The 13,995-nt window shown below is 38.8% G+C and overlaps 1 protein-coding gene across 4 annotated transcripts in view; it reads right to left on the bottom strand.

Annotated features, from left to right (window-relative positions):
• The window catches only part of nfia (nuclear factor I/A), a 149,554-nt gene extending 135,767 nt beyond the window's left edge, over positions 1–13,787 (bottom strand). The window contains exon 1 of one of the 4 annotated variants that reach the window (XM_079890258.1): positions 13,114–13,787. In XM_079890258.1, coding sequence (XP_079746384.1) covers positions 13,114–13,209 — 96 coding nt within the window. In that variant the 5' untranslated portion in view covers positions 13,210–13,787. The remainder of the gene's footprint in view (positions 1–13,113) is intronic. The other 3 variants (XM_079890259.1, XM_079890262.1, XM_079890263.1) reach the window with 3 other exon arrangements.
• Between the last annotated feature and the right edge of the window lie 208 nt (positions 13,788–13,995).

The raw sequence follows: 13,995 nt of genomic DNA, 5'->3' as shown, positions 1-13,995 counted from the left end.
TGATAGAAGCAAAGCCACAAAAACATTGTGACTGCGTGTTAGAAATCAGGAATGGTGAGAGAACATTGTGCTTGGTACATTTTTCATCTTTAAAACAAACTACGGTCTTCAGCTGACTAAGTTTAAATCCCGTATGACTAGTGCACTTCCTATAATGTTTACGCATTAGGTCAGTAAGCGGAGAGCAGGCGGTCTTTTGTGGCTGTTCGAACGCATTTGACCGCATGAGCGTTTACACTACGAAAGTAATCCGGTCGAATCCTTTTTGATGCGTTTTCAACTATCTGTATTTAAAAAGACCCCTTTTACACCTGTATTTAACATCGTCCACTTGTGATCGGATTGACGAAAACGCTTCTTAATATCAAGTGTAAACAGGGCCATACACTACAGTTCAAAGGTTTGGGGTCAAAAAGTCTCTCACTAAAGATGCATTTATTTGATCAAAATGACCAAAATTTTTATCAAAATGTTACCACAATTTTAAATACAATTATTCTTTTTGAATATATTTAAAAGTAATTTATTCCTGTGATGGTAAAGCTAAAGTTTCAGCATTATTACTCCAGTCCAGTCTGTCACATGTTCCTTGAGAAATCATTACAAGCTGAATTGCTGCTAAAGAAATATTTCTTATTGTCAGTGTTGAAAACAGTTGTGCTGCCTAATATTTTTTGTGGAAAACGTGATACTTTTTTCAGGATTCTTTGATGACTAAAAAGTTCAAAAGAACAGCATTTATTTGAAACATTATATTGTCTTCAGTCACTTTTAATCAATTGAATGCACCTTATAGAAAAAGGTATACATTTCTTTTTCTTTTTTTAAATGTACTATTTTATAGATACGACCTATAATAGGTTTCTACCTATACTATTTTTACAATGTTTACTCTTAAATTGTTCAATAATATGCGTCCATGTACCTTGAATGTGGGGACAGGGAGAGGAACAAGAGGAGGACAGGTGTGTCAGTGCACCGGTGCCTTTTGAAGGAGGGCACTGGGTGAACAGCTTGCTCTCAGCAGGGGTCCTACAGAAGGAGCAGGTGAAAAGCTATCCCCCTGCACCTCTTTTACAGTGTCTACCTGACACCGCACTGAGCGAGGGGTGAGAAGAGGAAATCAGCCGATGGAGTCGTGAGCGAAGACGCCATCTGGCAAAGGTTTCGGTGGCAAAACTCTGCAAGTTGGGAGAGAAGCCATGCCATGGAAAGGTCAGGTGATAATGATGTCACTATCTTAAAGGATAAGGGGGCATAAATATACATATGCATAACAGTTTCACTTAAGAAAAGAATAAAAAGGACAGTTGAACTTGTTTCTTTTCTTAAGTTTCTTCTTTTCTCATCCTCTCCAGAAGTTTTAGGAAACTGAACATGAACTATTGTTCTCATTTGTACAGCGGGCAAAGTTCATTTATGCACCAGTAGGGGGTACCAAATGCCACAGCATGAAACATTCATATTTATAGACGACAAGGCCCGGACCAACCTGACACACAAATTAGCTCTGGCCAGAGTGAGCAAACCGCTCAACCAAAGATCTCCAGCTGGACTGGACTCAGGTCCAGAGGACTGACGTTTACAAGCTTCACTGGCTCTCACGTTTCATTGGTCTATTATTTAACAAACCTTTTCTTTCTTCACAAAAGTTTCTCCTTATGTTAGCTCAAGTCACAGTAATGCGGAGTTTAGATCTTGCTTGAAAATGTCTGATCTGGACAGAGAGGCCAGTTTGCCTCCCACCCCCCACTCTCTGCTGGGACACCTAATCTGGTTCATTAATGCTCCCAGTCGACCATCAGGGTTGGTCTCCCACAGATAGCTCAGATTTCAGCCGTCAGTGGCGCACCTGTGCAATCACCTGCTCTGCAAACGTTTAGTACCGTTTTAAAACCAGTATGTACAGAAATTATTACTTAAAGTTGGGTATTTTTCACCTCCTCATTGTTGGATATAAAAGAACTGATGCTCCGCAAGGTGAATATCGCACAGCCGAAATTGATGTTTCCAAGCAAACAGTACACATTCAGCAAGAGCCATAGGCGGTGCTGCCGAAAAAGGGGGAACATTTGTTCCGGAGCCTGGTTTGAGGGGAAATTAATCACGATTTCGATTGAGTGAGGCCCGTGATAAAGGTTTTGTACTAGACTCTGGCTATTGGTAAAATATTCCAAGTCAATGGGTAAGAGAGCAAAAAAAGACTATCTTTGTCAGGGGAAGCACATTTAGACACGGGAAGATGGAAACAATTAGAGTTAAATGGGACCTGAGTGTGCCAGCGGATGGCTTGGATTTGCAGTAAGGAGGATTCCGGCTGGGCTCATTGATTGCAAGAGGATGTCTCCACTTAAGAAGGCAACGCCCTCACCTTCTCCAGACCACACCGCAGCATTCAAACTCAGGGATAGAGGGTCTAACAAAAGCCGGAACATTGACCGGTCTACGCTGTTGCTTTACCCATGCAACTTTAAACATGATTAAATCTTTTTTTGAGGAGGAGGAGGATCCATTAGATTTAACAAATGTTAGATACAAACAACTGGCCCAGCATCAAAACTTTGTTTGTAAGTGTGCCAGTTAAAGAAAAGGAGACTGTTCAAAGTCGTTACATGACAATCTGTGTCTTTTTGAGACTGGCATAGCCCAATGTGGCCTTGCTCATCTGGACAGATGGGAATCGTCATTTGCTCTTTCCTATAAAAACAAATACCACTCAACTGCATTATGCACATACAGACTTGGCAAGCTCAAACTGTGTGAATGTGTGCAAAACTATACCTCGAAAGGTCCAACCAGGTCCAGTCCAAATGCTGTACTTATGAGTGCCATAACTTCAGCATATTCCAGCTCTCAACCCTGTGCCCTCCAGCGTGGCCCTTGCCAGACAGCAAGAGGACAGTCGGCCCCCTCGCTGGCTTGTCCCTGCAAGCATCCCTCAGCTGCAAAGGGGGCAACAGAGTTCCTGGATGCATCAGGGCTACAGATGTGCTGCCAGCTTTGCCAGGGGTCACCTTGGAGAGGCCCGTGGCAGCTTGTCCCCTGGCTCCAGCTGGCTCTCACTTTAATCTGCCCAAAGAGGGGGAGAGAGATCCAGGCAGGAATACGGCATCTCATACAGGATAACCCATGTGGATGTAGCGTTAACCACTATTTGCTTTAGCACAAAAAAAAACTTAAATGCAAACGCTGTAAACCTAAATGAGACACAAACAGTGTAAACCTAAATGAGACGCTTGCAGGGATGTTGGCCTCCAGAGATGCCCCCACCAGCTGTTAAGCCTCCCCAGAGTCATGGGGTCAGCAGCACCCCCTGTTGGAAGCATGTGTAACATGGCGACAGGCTCAGGGGGGTCATGAGGTGCCCTGCACCGGGCAGGCATAAGTAATGGGGCCTCCCCGCTAGGAAGGCACAGCTCTGAATCAATTTAATTAGATGGGCGGAGAGGGGTGAGAGGGACAGGACACACTAAGTTTCAGGCAGCAAATAACACATGTCCACTATTAGAAACCAATAAACCAAGAGCCTGTGCATTTCATTGAGATTTACACAATTAAAGTGTGTTGTTAAGAACAACGAAAAAGTAAACGCCAGCAACATCATGATAATGGTATATATGATGATATATATTTTTGCCTGAAATTCATTCTCAAATTATTTTTTATATATTACATTGTTATTTTTTAAAATGAGTTACTTGGAAATTAAATGTATATACATATATATATATACATATAAATAAAATTAAATACATTATTAAATGAAAATGAAAGTTTTTTTTGTAACATCAAATTCATTCCACAAAAAATACAGTGTCACCTGTGTAAATATCAGGTGGATGGTGGTTGAAAAGGGTAGACTATGTGCAAGTGACATATCTCTGACCTTATGAAAGTAGGCCAATTCTCTCATTACCTGGCAACAAGCAATGTTTTCCAGAGGTGATTGCAGTGGTGGTCTTATCATATTTAATCTCCTGATTTCAGTGACATCTGTCCATACGGCCTCTCTCTCACACGCAGGCACTCTCTCTGTCCTCTGCATGTCCTGCCTCCATCAGCATCGTCACCCAACAAACACACTCATCACTGATCATTCGCTGAACCGTAATCTCGCCTAATCTAACTAGATATTTTTAATGAATTAAGTGGCAATCTAGATTTTATTTTCAGTAACCACTCATCTGATTGATCGCAAAATCAGGCCTACATCAGACAGATGAGTTTTAAATTCCTATAAACACTTCTAACAGGTCATAATTAAACTAGGACACACAGGGACATTAAACTACAAAAAAAAGAAACAATAATTACAGTTTCAGGCTGGATTTTGTTAGCATATACACACTGACACATACATTGTTGTTACACCCAACTTAACCAGCTGTGCATACTACAAATACAGTTCATATTTCATGGTTTTGCGCATGAACTGAGTCTAAGGCCAAACACAGGGAAAAGACCCTCACATGTTTTTGCCACAGCTTAAGTGGGAACATACAGTACTGGGCCTTCACAAGCAGAGAAAATGACCAATTCTGTATAGAAGACACCAGTATGGCACAATCAGAGCATTATGTGAACACATAGATGAACACTTGAGCAACATTTAAAAATGAGTTGGATGTTACAGCAATAGATAATATATGAATGAGATGATATATCATATTATTATTTTAGATTCAAGTTATGGTTATATTATATGAATGCCATTCCATTAGATAAAATAGCAAATAAAGTGGTATTTAAAATTTTAATATATTTTTTTTAAAGTACAGACACTTTAAGCAAAATAATTAAAAAACAACAACTTAAATCATTTTAATTAAAACATTTAATACAATTTATAATACCATTATAATATTATAATTTTATATTTGTATTATGCCTATATTATATGATGGGCATTGCATCAAATTAAATATCAAAATTAAAATTAATAAATGGAGAGAATACAAATGTTCAGACAATTAAAGATAATTCATTCAATCCACAATCTAATTCATTGTGTTACAAAAACATCCCTTTCACTTTAACAATGTAATATATAAAACATTCTGGGGTTTAATTTCAGGAAAAAACATTTCAAAAAATAATTTTGAAGGTTTTAAATAAAAAAATATATAATATAATAAATACCAGATTTTATTGTGACAATTTACGGTTGTCAAATATTAGAGAAACATGACCATAGTTTCTTTATCCACTAAAAATCACATTGAAATAAAATGGCTCGGAAAAGTGAAGTTAGATCTGAGAAAATGCACTTGCATTTCTTTGCAAATGCCACTTGGAGTGATCAAATGCAACGAAATTAATTAATTTTTAAGTGTGGCTTAAGTGTCCAAATATGTTTTGGTGCCACTGTTTATTGCAGCATGATTGCTAACATGATAAATGGTGATGGCAGGTACTTGATGACTTATTTTAGTCAATTTCAAGACATTTTAGTCCGACAAGCAAACATCACGCACTGTGACTTCTACAACTGAAGGTGTGGTTCAGTGGCTACGAACTACGGTCATAAATCAAATAATTGAATGTTTGGAGATCACTTCTGCAGATATTTTGGAGCAGGTGAGTGTGGTGGTGTTGTTAGAGACTAGAATGGATAATAGCTCTGGCCGTGATCCAGTGATACCAGTGCAGCCCCGCACCCACAAATACTACCCATGTTCCCCCTTCAATTGGCGACTTGCACCTTTTTTTGGCAGCAAAACGGTGGGTGGCTGGAGACCAAGATGAAGGCTATGGAGAAAAAAAAAAAAACAGTTCTCACCCCCTTAACACACACACACGTACACACAGATACAGACGCAAAAATACCCCTCCAAATACCAGATGGTGTTTTTGGAATCTGTTTCCTTGTTGTTTTTTTTCATGACAAAAAAAAAAAGACAACTCCCAAGGAACACGCATTCTGCATACTTGGGTACGGAGCCATACAACTGCCGCTGCGTTCATGGAAAGACGAGTATCAAGTGAGACATGACAGCGAAAACTTTATAAACAAACTGATGATTTCGGCTTGGAGGACAAGAAAAGACAAGTAGAAAAAAAGTGCGCCATACTGCAAAGATGAGATACTTTGGTTCAGGCCATAACTGGCAAATAAATGGCTGAGTGCCATGGCACAATCCATACCTGGTTTAGAAACTCCTCAGAGACATCCTCAAGAGCTGATGTCAACCTTTCGAATACATCAAACCTGTATTAAAGGGTAACTCTCGCCAAAATTGAACCTAGGCTCTTTTTGTTAATCTACCCGAGTCAAACTTTCGTGTAAAAGCATCAGTTAGTGTTTCCGGTGGCTGGAATTTTGTCAGTCAAAAGTAGTCGATCTCCGAATACAACGTAACATGAGGAGAGTAAAGATGGAAAGCTCCTAAAGCTTGTTTCCATCAAAATTATCCGTAAATTTATTATCTAAGTTATCATGCTTTTCATTGAAATTACAAGTTCATGACATTTCCTCATATGGAGTCAGTTCATTACGTTGCACTTGGAGGTCGACTACTTTTGACTGACAAAATTCCAGCCACCGGAAACACTAACTGATAAAGTGAGTCGTACAAAACCTTTCTTTTTAGTAAACTTTGTGGTAGTCAATGCTCAAGTTCATGTGTAGAGCCCCTGGTGATACTTCGAGCACAGTTGTATGTTGTGTCGAGCCTTCTTAGTGTTTTAAAAATTAATTTTTAAGCTATCATAGAAGTGCCCCTAGCACTCCCATTCAAAAGGCATTTTGACCTAAAATGAAAATACAGTCAATCTTAAAAGTGGCGTTTCCATTCTAATTATGCTTTTACACGAAAGTTTGACTCGGGTAGATTAACAAAAAGAGCCTAGGTTCAATTTTGGCGAGAGTTACCCTTTAAGCACTGAAAAGGAGATCGGCACTGGAAAAGTCACTGGATTTAGTTACATCACACATAATTGGGTATAAATGACATAAAACCAAACAGTTGTCGATCTTTCTACTGGATTAAAACCGAAAGAGGGATCTCGATATTACACTCTTAAAAAATAATGGTTTCAAAAAGGAGTTTTTCACAGCGATCCCATAGAACCATTTTTGGTTCCCCAAGAAGTTCTCAATGAACAGTTCTTTAAAGAACCATTTTTTCTTAGTGTGAAGAACAATGTTAAAGGTTCTTCATAGAACAACAGATGCCAATAAAAAGTCTTTACAGTATTTTTTAGAAGTGTACCGAAACTCTTTAAAAGAAGCATCTGAAGGGAGCATCTTCACTCTTATTGTCCCAAACAAGACAAGAAAAAGGCACCAGACTGGCCCAAAGACCCAGCTGTCTTGGCCAGTAGCCATAGATCTCTAGGGAGAGAAAAAGAGAGGGGCAGATAGAGAGCGAGAGAGTACGAGAAAAGCGAGGGACTTGGGCGAAAGAGCGACAGAGAAGGGGAGGGGGCCGCCCTGCCGAGAGTGGCGTTCCACACAGAGCCATGCCAGGAATAGAAAAGGGTCCCTTTTCTCACATAGCGACCCCTAACCCCCACTAGACAGCAGGGATTTCACACGCATCTCTTCCACACAATTGATCCTTTCATTCCACAGCATAGACACACAGACACGGGCTTAGATCGAAAAGAGGGGGAGGTAGGGAAGGTATAAGGGAGACAACAGGATGAACCGTCTCACAAACAGCTTTGATAGCATCAGGTCAGATATGGACGAACACAGACACTTTGCGTGTATGGGGAGGACTGTTTTAATCGTCCTTAACGCTCGCTCTGCATGCTTAGAAAAGGCCATTTGGCCTTGGCAAGGGTATAGGTGCCACATAGCAGTGACAACCCGGCCACTGGGAGCAGCCATCAACCTGTCTGTATCGCTATAATGGAGAAATGTAGCACATTACACATTTAATATGCATAATGTGTAGGTTTCAGTGCAAAAAGCTTAAACATTTATTCTAATTATACAAATTAAATATATGAGATTAATTATATTTAATTATATGTATGATAGTATTCATATATATATATATATATATATATATATATATATATATATATATATATATATATATATATATAAGCTGCTCTTAAAATAGTCATTGGTGTAATTTCTTCAAAAACTTTCGTGAGAAAGTATGTCGGTCTCAAAAGGAACAACAGTGGAAATCCAACATGAAGCACCTATTTTTGAAAAACATTGCAAAACGGTCCAGCATATTTGATAAGACACAAAGGTTTCTCAGTTAATATCTTGAACTGACTCCAAATTCAGCTTCCTTTACTTCCTCTGTTGTTTTCTTTTTCCTTTTTCTTTTTTTTTTTGAACCACGGAGCCACATCCAAATCTGATCCTCGTTTCTTCGCATCTCTTGATGGAAAGCCAACAAAACAATCGTGTGCCAAGTGCGAGCTTGAGAGAATGCTAAAATTCACCTGTCAATATTCTCAGAGCCCATCAATGCATTAATTTATTCCAACACGTATTTCACAGCTTCTGGCAGTTTTAATATTGGGGGGGGGAGATATATGCATAAATGAAAACAAGTAACAAAATGAGCTCTTGGAACTGGGCATGAAACACTGGGCTCATGAAGCAGATATACATCACATTACAAAAGAGGCAAAGACACCCTCAGGCACATTTTCTACAAAATACATTAAACATATGAACGGATATTAGAGACTTTGCTTAAGTCAAGCAGAAAGTCTCCAAAGTTAAAAAACTACTCCGAAATCAGAATTCTTTTTTAATGCAAGTCTGCCTACTGAGTGACTAAAAAATATATTATTGAGTGTTTTGGTCTCTCTCGCTCTCTCTCTCTCTCTATAATATATATATATATATATATATATATATATATATATATATATATATATATATATATATATATATATATATATATATGTGTGTGTGTGTGTGTGTGTGTGTGTGTGTGTGTGTGTGTGTGTGTGTGCACATATTAAGTGAAAAAACAAACATTTGCTAGGGCTGAAGTGCTTTTTTAAAGGTGCTGCTCTGTCACCCATTGCCAAATTAATTCCGACTCCATCAGGTGGGCGGTGAGTCATTCAGAGCTGGTAACGCGAAGCACATTAACAGATTGAGAGTCAATGAACGCTCAGTGTGTGCCCTGAGCACCAGCCCCGCTCTGGAGGTCTGAGCGAGTGGGATAGAGAAGCTGCTCCCTCGCTTCAGGGCTCGGCCTGGAAGTCCCAGAGCAGAGACACTGAGAGAGCATGCGGTCCTCAGGAAGTTCAAGCAGACAATTTTAATCCTCCAATTTCCTCCACTCTAATCATTTCTCCGTAGTCCACGGTGGAGGCCAAATTAGAAACATCTTCCACTCCGACATAACACACACTACCCGGACAACAGGCGGCAAAAATGGGACGTTGTGTAAAACAAAGTGCCACAATAGATTTGTGTCAGGTTTTGTCATGTGGTCTTAGCGCTTTAAAGCGTTGTTACATTACAAAGTGTGTGTAATCAAATAAAACTGTTAAACTAAATAGCCTAAAAGTAGGCCTACTTTTTTATTGAAATACTTTTTAAAATTAACTCCAGCTGTGAGTTGTTCTAACAATCTAGGTTGCTTATTTCACTGGTGGATTATTATTCAGCATTATAAAACAGAAGAACATTTCCAATACTTTAAAATACTCAAATAAATGACAAAAATGTGCTAACAGAACATTAAATGATTTATCAGTATTTTATTTGAAAAGTAAAAAATATAAAGGCAAAAAGACGCAATTACTAATCATCGAGAGTCCTGTAAAAAGATATAATAATCTAAATCCAATATAAGAAATAATCGCAAATTCATGAATAATTTATTTTCCATTATATACACTCAAGGTCGCCTTAAGACCGTAATTAATAAGTTTTACATAAGCTGGATGCAATTATATCCCATTATAATTATAAGGTCCTATTCAAAAGCTTCTTCAATATATTGCAATAACCCAGAACATATTTAAACGGCACGTGTGAAGAGAATTAACAAGGAGGGCTTATGAAACCTGACAGTGTTTTTGTCTCTCTTTTAACCTAATTTGATCTGTGACGTTAGCACTGCGGGCGGCGTTTTCCAGTGGACCCTTACAGCAGCGATCATATAATGATTTTATGCCCTCGCCCTGTTCCCTCCGACTCTCACCCTCAAATGTTGTCCCTCTCGGGGGTGTCTGCTCACTGACAAGCAGATTAGAGAAGTGCCAATTGTACAGAGGATAAAATCCCATTAGCCCCTTAGGTGGTAAGGGATCCCATCACAGCAGCATTAGTGCATTGGCGAGTGGACATCACACCCGATCAGGTCCGCTTCTCTGCCCCAAAAGCTCAAGCACCGCAGGAGAACAAGCGGTGTTAATTGCAGCGGGTATTTTAAAATAATGTCTACATGCATTAAAGAAGCTTTATAAAGGATATGGATGATTACAATTTTATTTTAAGTGAGGATGTCGGTGTTGCTCGCTCTTCAATTGTCCAAATTTTATGAGTAATTGCCTCTGAAAAACTAAACATGTTCTGACAATCCAGCTGAGACATTGAACTTAATAAATAGCCATGTGAAATTTCATAAAAGTGTACATTTAATATAAATGTAAACAGAGAGCAGCGTATTGGTTGTCTGGATGTTTCAGGCATTACTGGTCAAGTAAAAGCAGAAAAGGGCAAAGAAAAGGATGGCTGAGGAGGTCACATTTTGATCCAATCATTAAACTACAATTCACTTAAAAAATACAGTTTATTTTTACTTTCAATGTTTGTATCTTTCCTGTTATCCCCCTAAAAAAATACATAAAACAACCATGTGAACTAATTAATTACTAAGCCAAGTCAGGTTTATTTCACCAAATCAAAATGTTGAATGCTAATTTTAAGAGTGAGATCAGAAGGGGATATTATTTAAAGAAAAATAATAGTTTAAACTTTAAAGAAAAACAAGGTGAGCAACAATTTATATATATATATATATATATATATATATATATATATATATATATATATATATATATATTAAATCCTATTTTATATAAATAGGATTTTTTTTGTGTGTGTGTGTGTGTGTGTACAAATGTTACATTTAAAATCAGCATTACTAATTACTGGAAATACAATATGGCAGATACAAACGCATACAAAATCTTCTGATCTAAACTTGGCCACATGTTGCATTAGGAAAACATTAGTGCTTTAACTAATGACAATTTGAATATGTAAAATATATTTCAAATTCTCACAATAATTTAGCAAAAATATTTATCAAATGTGAATTTAGAATTTGTGGAATTCGATTTCAGAATTTTAACCTATATCAAGTAATATAAAAAAAAAATTCTTAATACAATTCAGGTTTTAAAAACCTTAATGTACACTATATTGAGATTTGCAAAGCAACAAATGAATTTAAAAATGTTAATTTGTCATTAAATTGCAAAACATATTAAGACCAGCACAACAGAAGTGAGTAATGTCACGCATCTCTGTTCTCCGTTATCTTTGCAAGCCAAGATATTATGAAAGTTCAATGTATGATCAATGGAGAAAAAAAAATGCATACAAACTCAAACTCAAAATTTCAAAACACAAAAATCTGAACTTCAGTAAATCTAACAAATTAAAGACAAAAAAGTCCCCAAGCAGTTGCACAAGCTCACATTCCCGCGGTGCCTCGACCTAATGTGCATCGCGGAGACGGATTCGTGCACATTACCACCCTCAACTTCACCGAAACTGCACCGATCCCATTAAACCCTCCACCCAGATACCAGAATCTAACATTTCTCTTCCTCTAATCTGGGCGCTCAAGTAGTTTCCCATAAAGGCGGTAAAAGAAACAAGTACTCCAGTTTCTCTCTCACCAACTTTCCTCAGCAGTGTCATACAGAGAGACAAGCTTGTGTGACCCGGGTGAGGGGGAGAGTGGAAAAGGAGGGGGGGGACACAGTTTGAGATCTGAAGTTTATGCTCCCCTAACTGGCAAATAATACAGTTATTGTTCCCGTGCAACACAACTACCTAGTGTTTAAGTTGGCAAAGGAGTGTCTGCAACAAAAAAACAAGTTCTTTCGGACACCATGAAGGTTTGTTAAAAAAAAGAAAAAAAAAAAAGAAGCAATTATAATAACGAAGGCAATAATGCAGTTTAAGTTCAAGCAGGGCTAATGAATCATTGCCTAATGAACCCTGGACACTCTGAAAAAGCCTTTCATGTACCCGACGCGGCTCATTTGTATAACTGCCGGCCACAATAGACTATTGTGAATCCCTACCCCTCCTCATCTTACTGCGATCTACAAACCAGACTTTTTTTTTTCTCTCCCACTTTCACCTCTCTTCATTTCTGGTGGAGCGACAGTTATGTCAAAGGTTGTCTGGCCTCACTGACCACAACAAGCAAGTTAATCTGCCCCGGCACAGAGTCCGTCTTGTCCCAGAACACTTTGGAGTTTTTTTTTTCCCCTCTCCCCTCTTCATGCTTTAATTGCAGCGACGGAGTGTCATAGCCGAGGAGCGGAGCACCGACTGAGCACTGAGCGACCGACCGCGTGCACCACAAAACCTCAGTGTAAACAAGGGATTAAAAGAATCGATGCAAGACCTGTCCTGTTTCTCCTTCTTTGGACTCCTGCGCAAAACTTTTCTGTCAAGTGAAAGCGGAACACGCCGAGGAAGAAAAAAAAACACACACACGAGACGTCTCGTTTGGCGGATACGGACTGACAGCAGAAAAGTAATGAATGAATGAGAAATGTCACAAAAGTGACAAAAGAGCTTTTGTTTTCGACGAGGATTTATTTTTCCGTGCTCAAGTACGTAAAGAAATGGAGTCAATTGTTATCTGACGTCTTTAACAAAGTGGACGATAAAAGAGGAGTACATTAAAGAGCACACAAAGAAGACAAATGTGACAGGAGCCACAGAGGAGCTATTGTGTGGAACAAAACTACAATAAAAAAAATTAATTGCCACCAACTGGACAAAAAAGGAAGAGAGGAGTTTCAAAAAGCAAAGTGTGTTCTGTGTGCATAAAAGCGAAGGAGGGAAGTTTTTCTTAAAAAAAAAAAAAAAAAAGGTAAAAGAGGAAGAAGAAGAAGAAGAAAAAAAAGGTTTGGCCGCTGCCAACTTACCATCCACCAAGTCCTGGCCGAGATGTCGTAGCAGAGCTGCCATTTGATGGAGCCTTCCGAGGTTTTAGCTGCCATTACGCTGTCAGCAAGCTTCATCTGATGCTAGTGCACTCACCGGAGATAAGACACCTAATTGAGAAAACATTTGCACTGGCATGTTGGGCAACATGTAGCCCACTCCATACCATATGGAATCATGGGTAAAAAAAATCCTTGACAATGAACCAATCTCACGCAGACCCCGTGGCAAGGTGAGCGGCAGTCATCTGCTCACAGAGCGAGCTGTCCTTAAAAAAATACACCACAATGATGAGCCCTTTTTTTCCACATCACTGAGTGCCTGAGGTCCTTTTTTCTCCTTAATTAGGGCTCGCGCTTCATCACCGCCACCATCATCACCATCATCATCACCATCACAATTTAGTTGACTTAGGTCTGCTCAAGATCTTTTACTCCTTCATTCACTTTTTTTTGGAGGAGTGGAGAGATTTAATAGGACAGAGTCAGGTTGCGGGAGTTAAGGGAACGGACTGATGCGCCACAGGCTATTAGCCTGAAATTCTGCTGGACAGATGGAACTACTTAAAGACTATCATGCAATGTTTTGTTTTGGACTTCTTCCCCCTGTGCCGGAAAAAAAAGTTCTTTTATTGGGGCAAATTTATTTTCGAATCGTCGTAGAGCAGAAATATTCAGCGCCTATTGACAGTTCTGCTTTTACAATCCTCAAATTATTTTACTGTAAATTATTATTAACAGTTATGGCACTGACCAGCCTGATAACATTTACGGCGACACTCGCATATAACCACGGTTCGTTTCGACAGCGTTTTCTAACTAAAGAAAACTTTTATTCATTTAAAATTAAGCATGTGAGTACAA

This window comes from Squalius cephalus, assembly GCF_949319135.1.
Source record: "Squalius cephalus genome assembly, chromosome: 13".
NCBI lineage: Eukaryota > Metazoa > Chordata > Actinopteri > Cypriniformes > Leuciscidae > Squalius > Squalius cephalus.
Note: the sequence above shows the minus strand (reverse complement) of the source record. Positions and strands in the feature narration are given on the sequence as shown.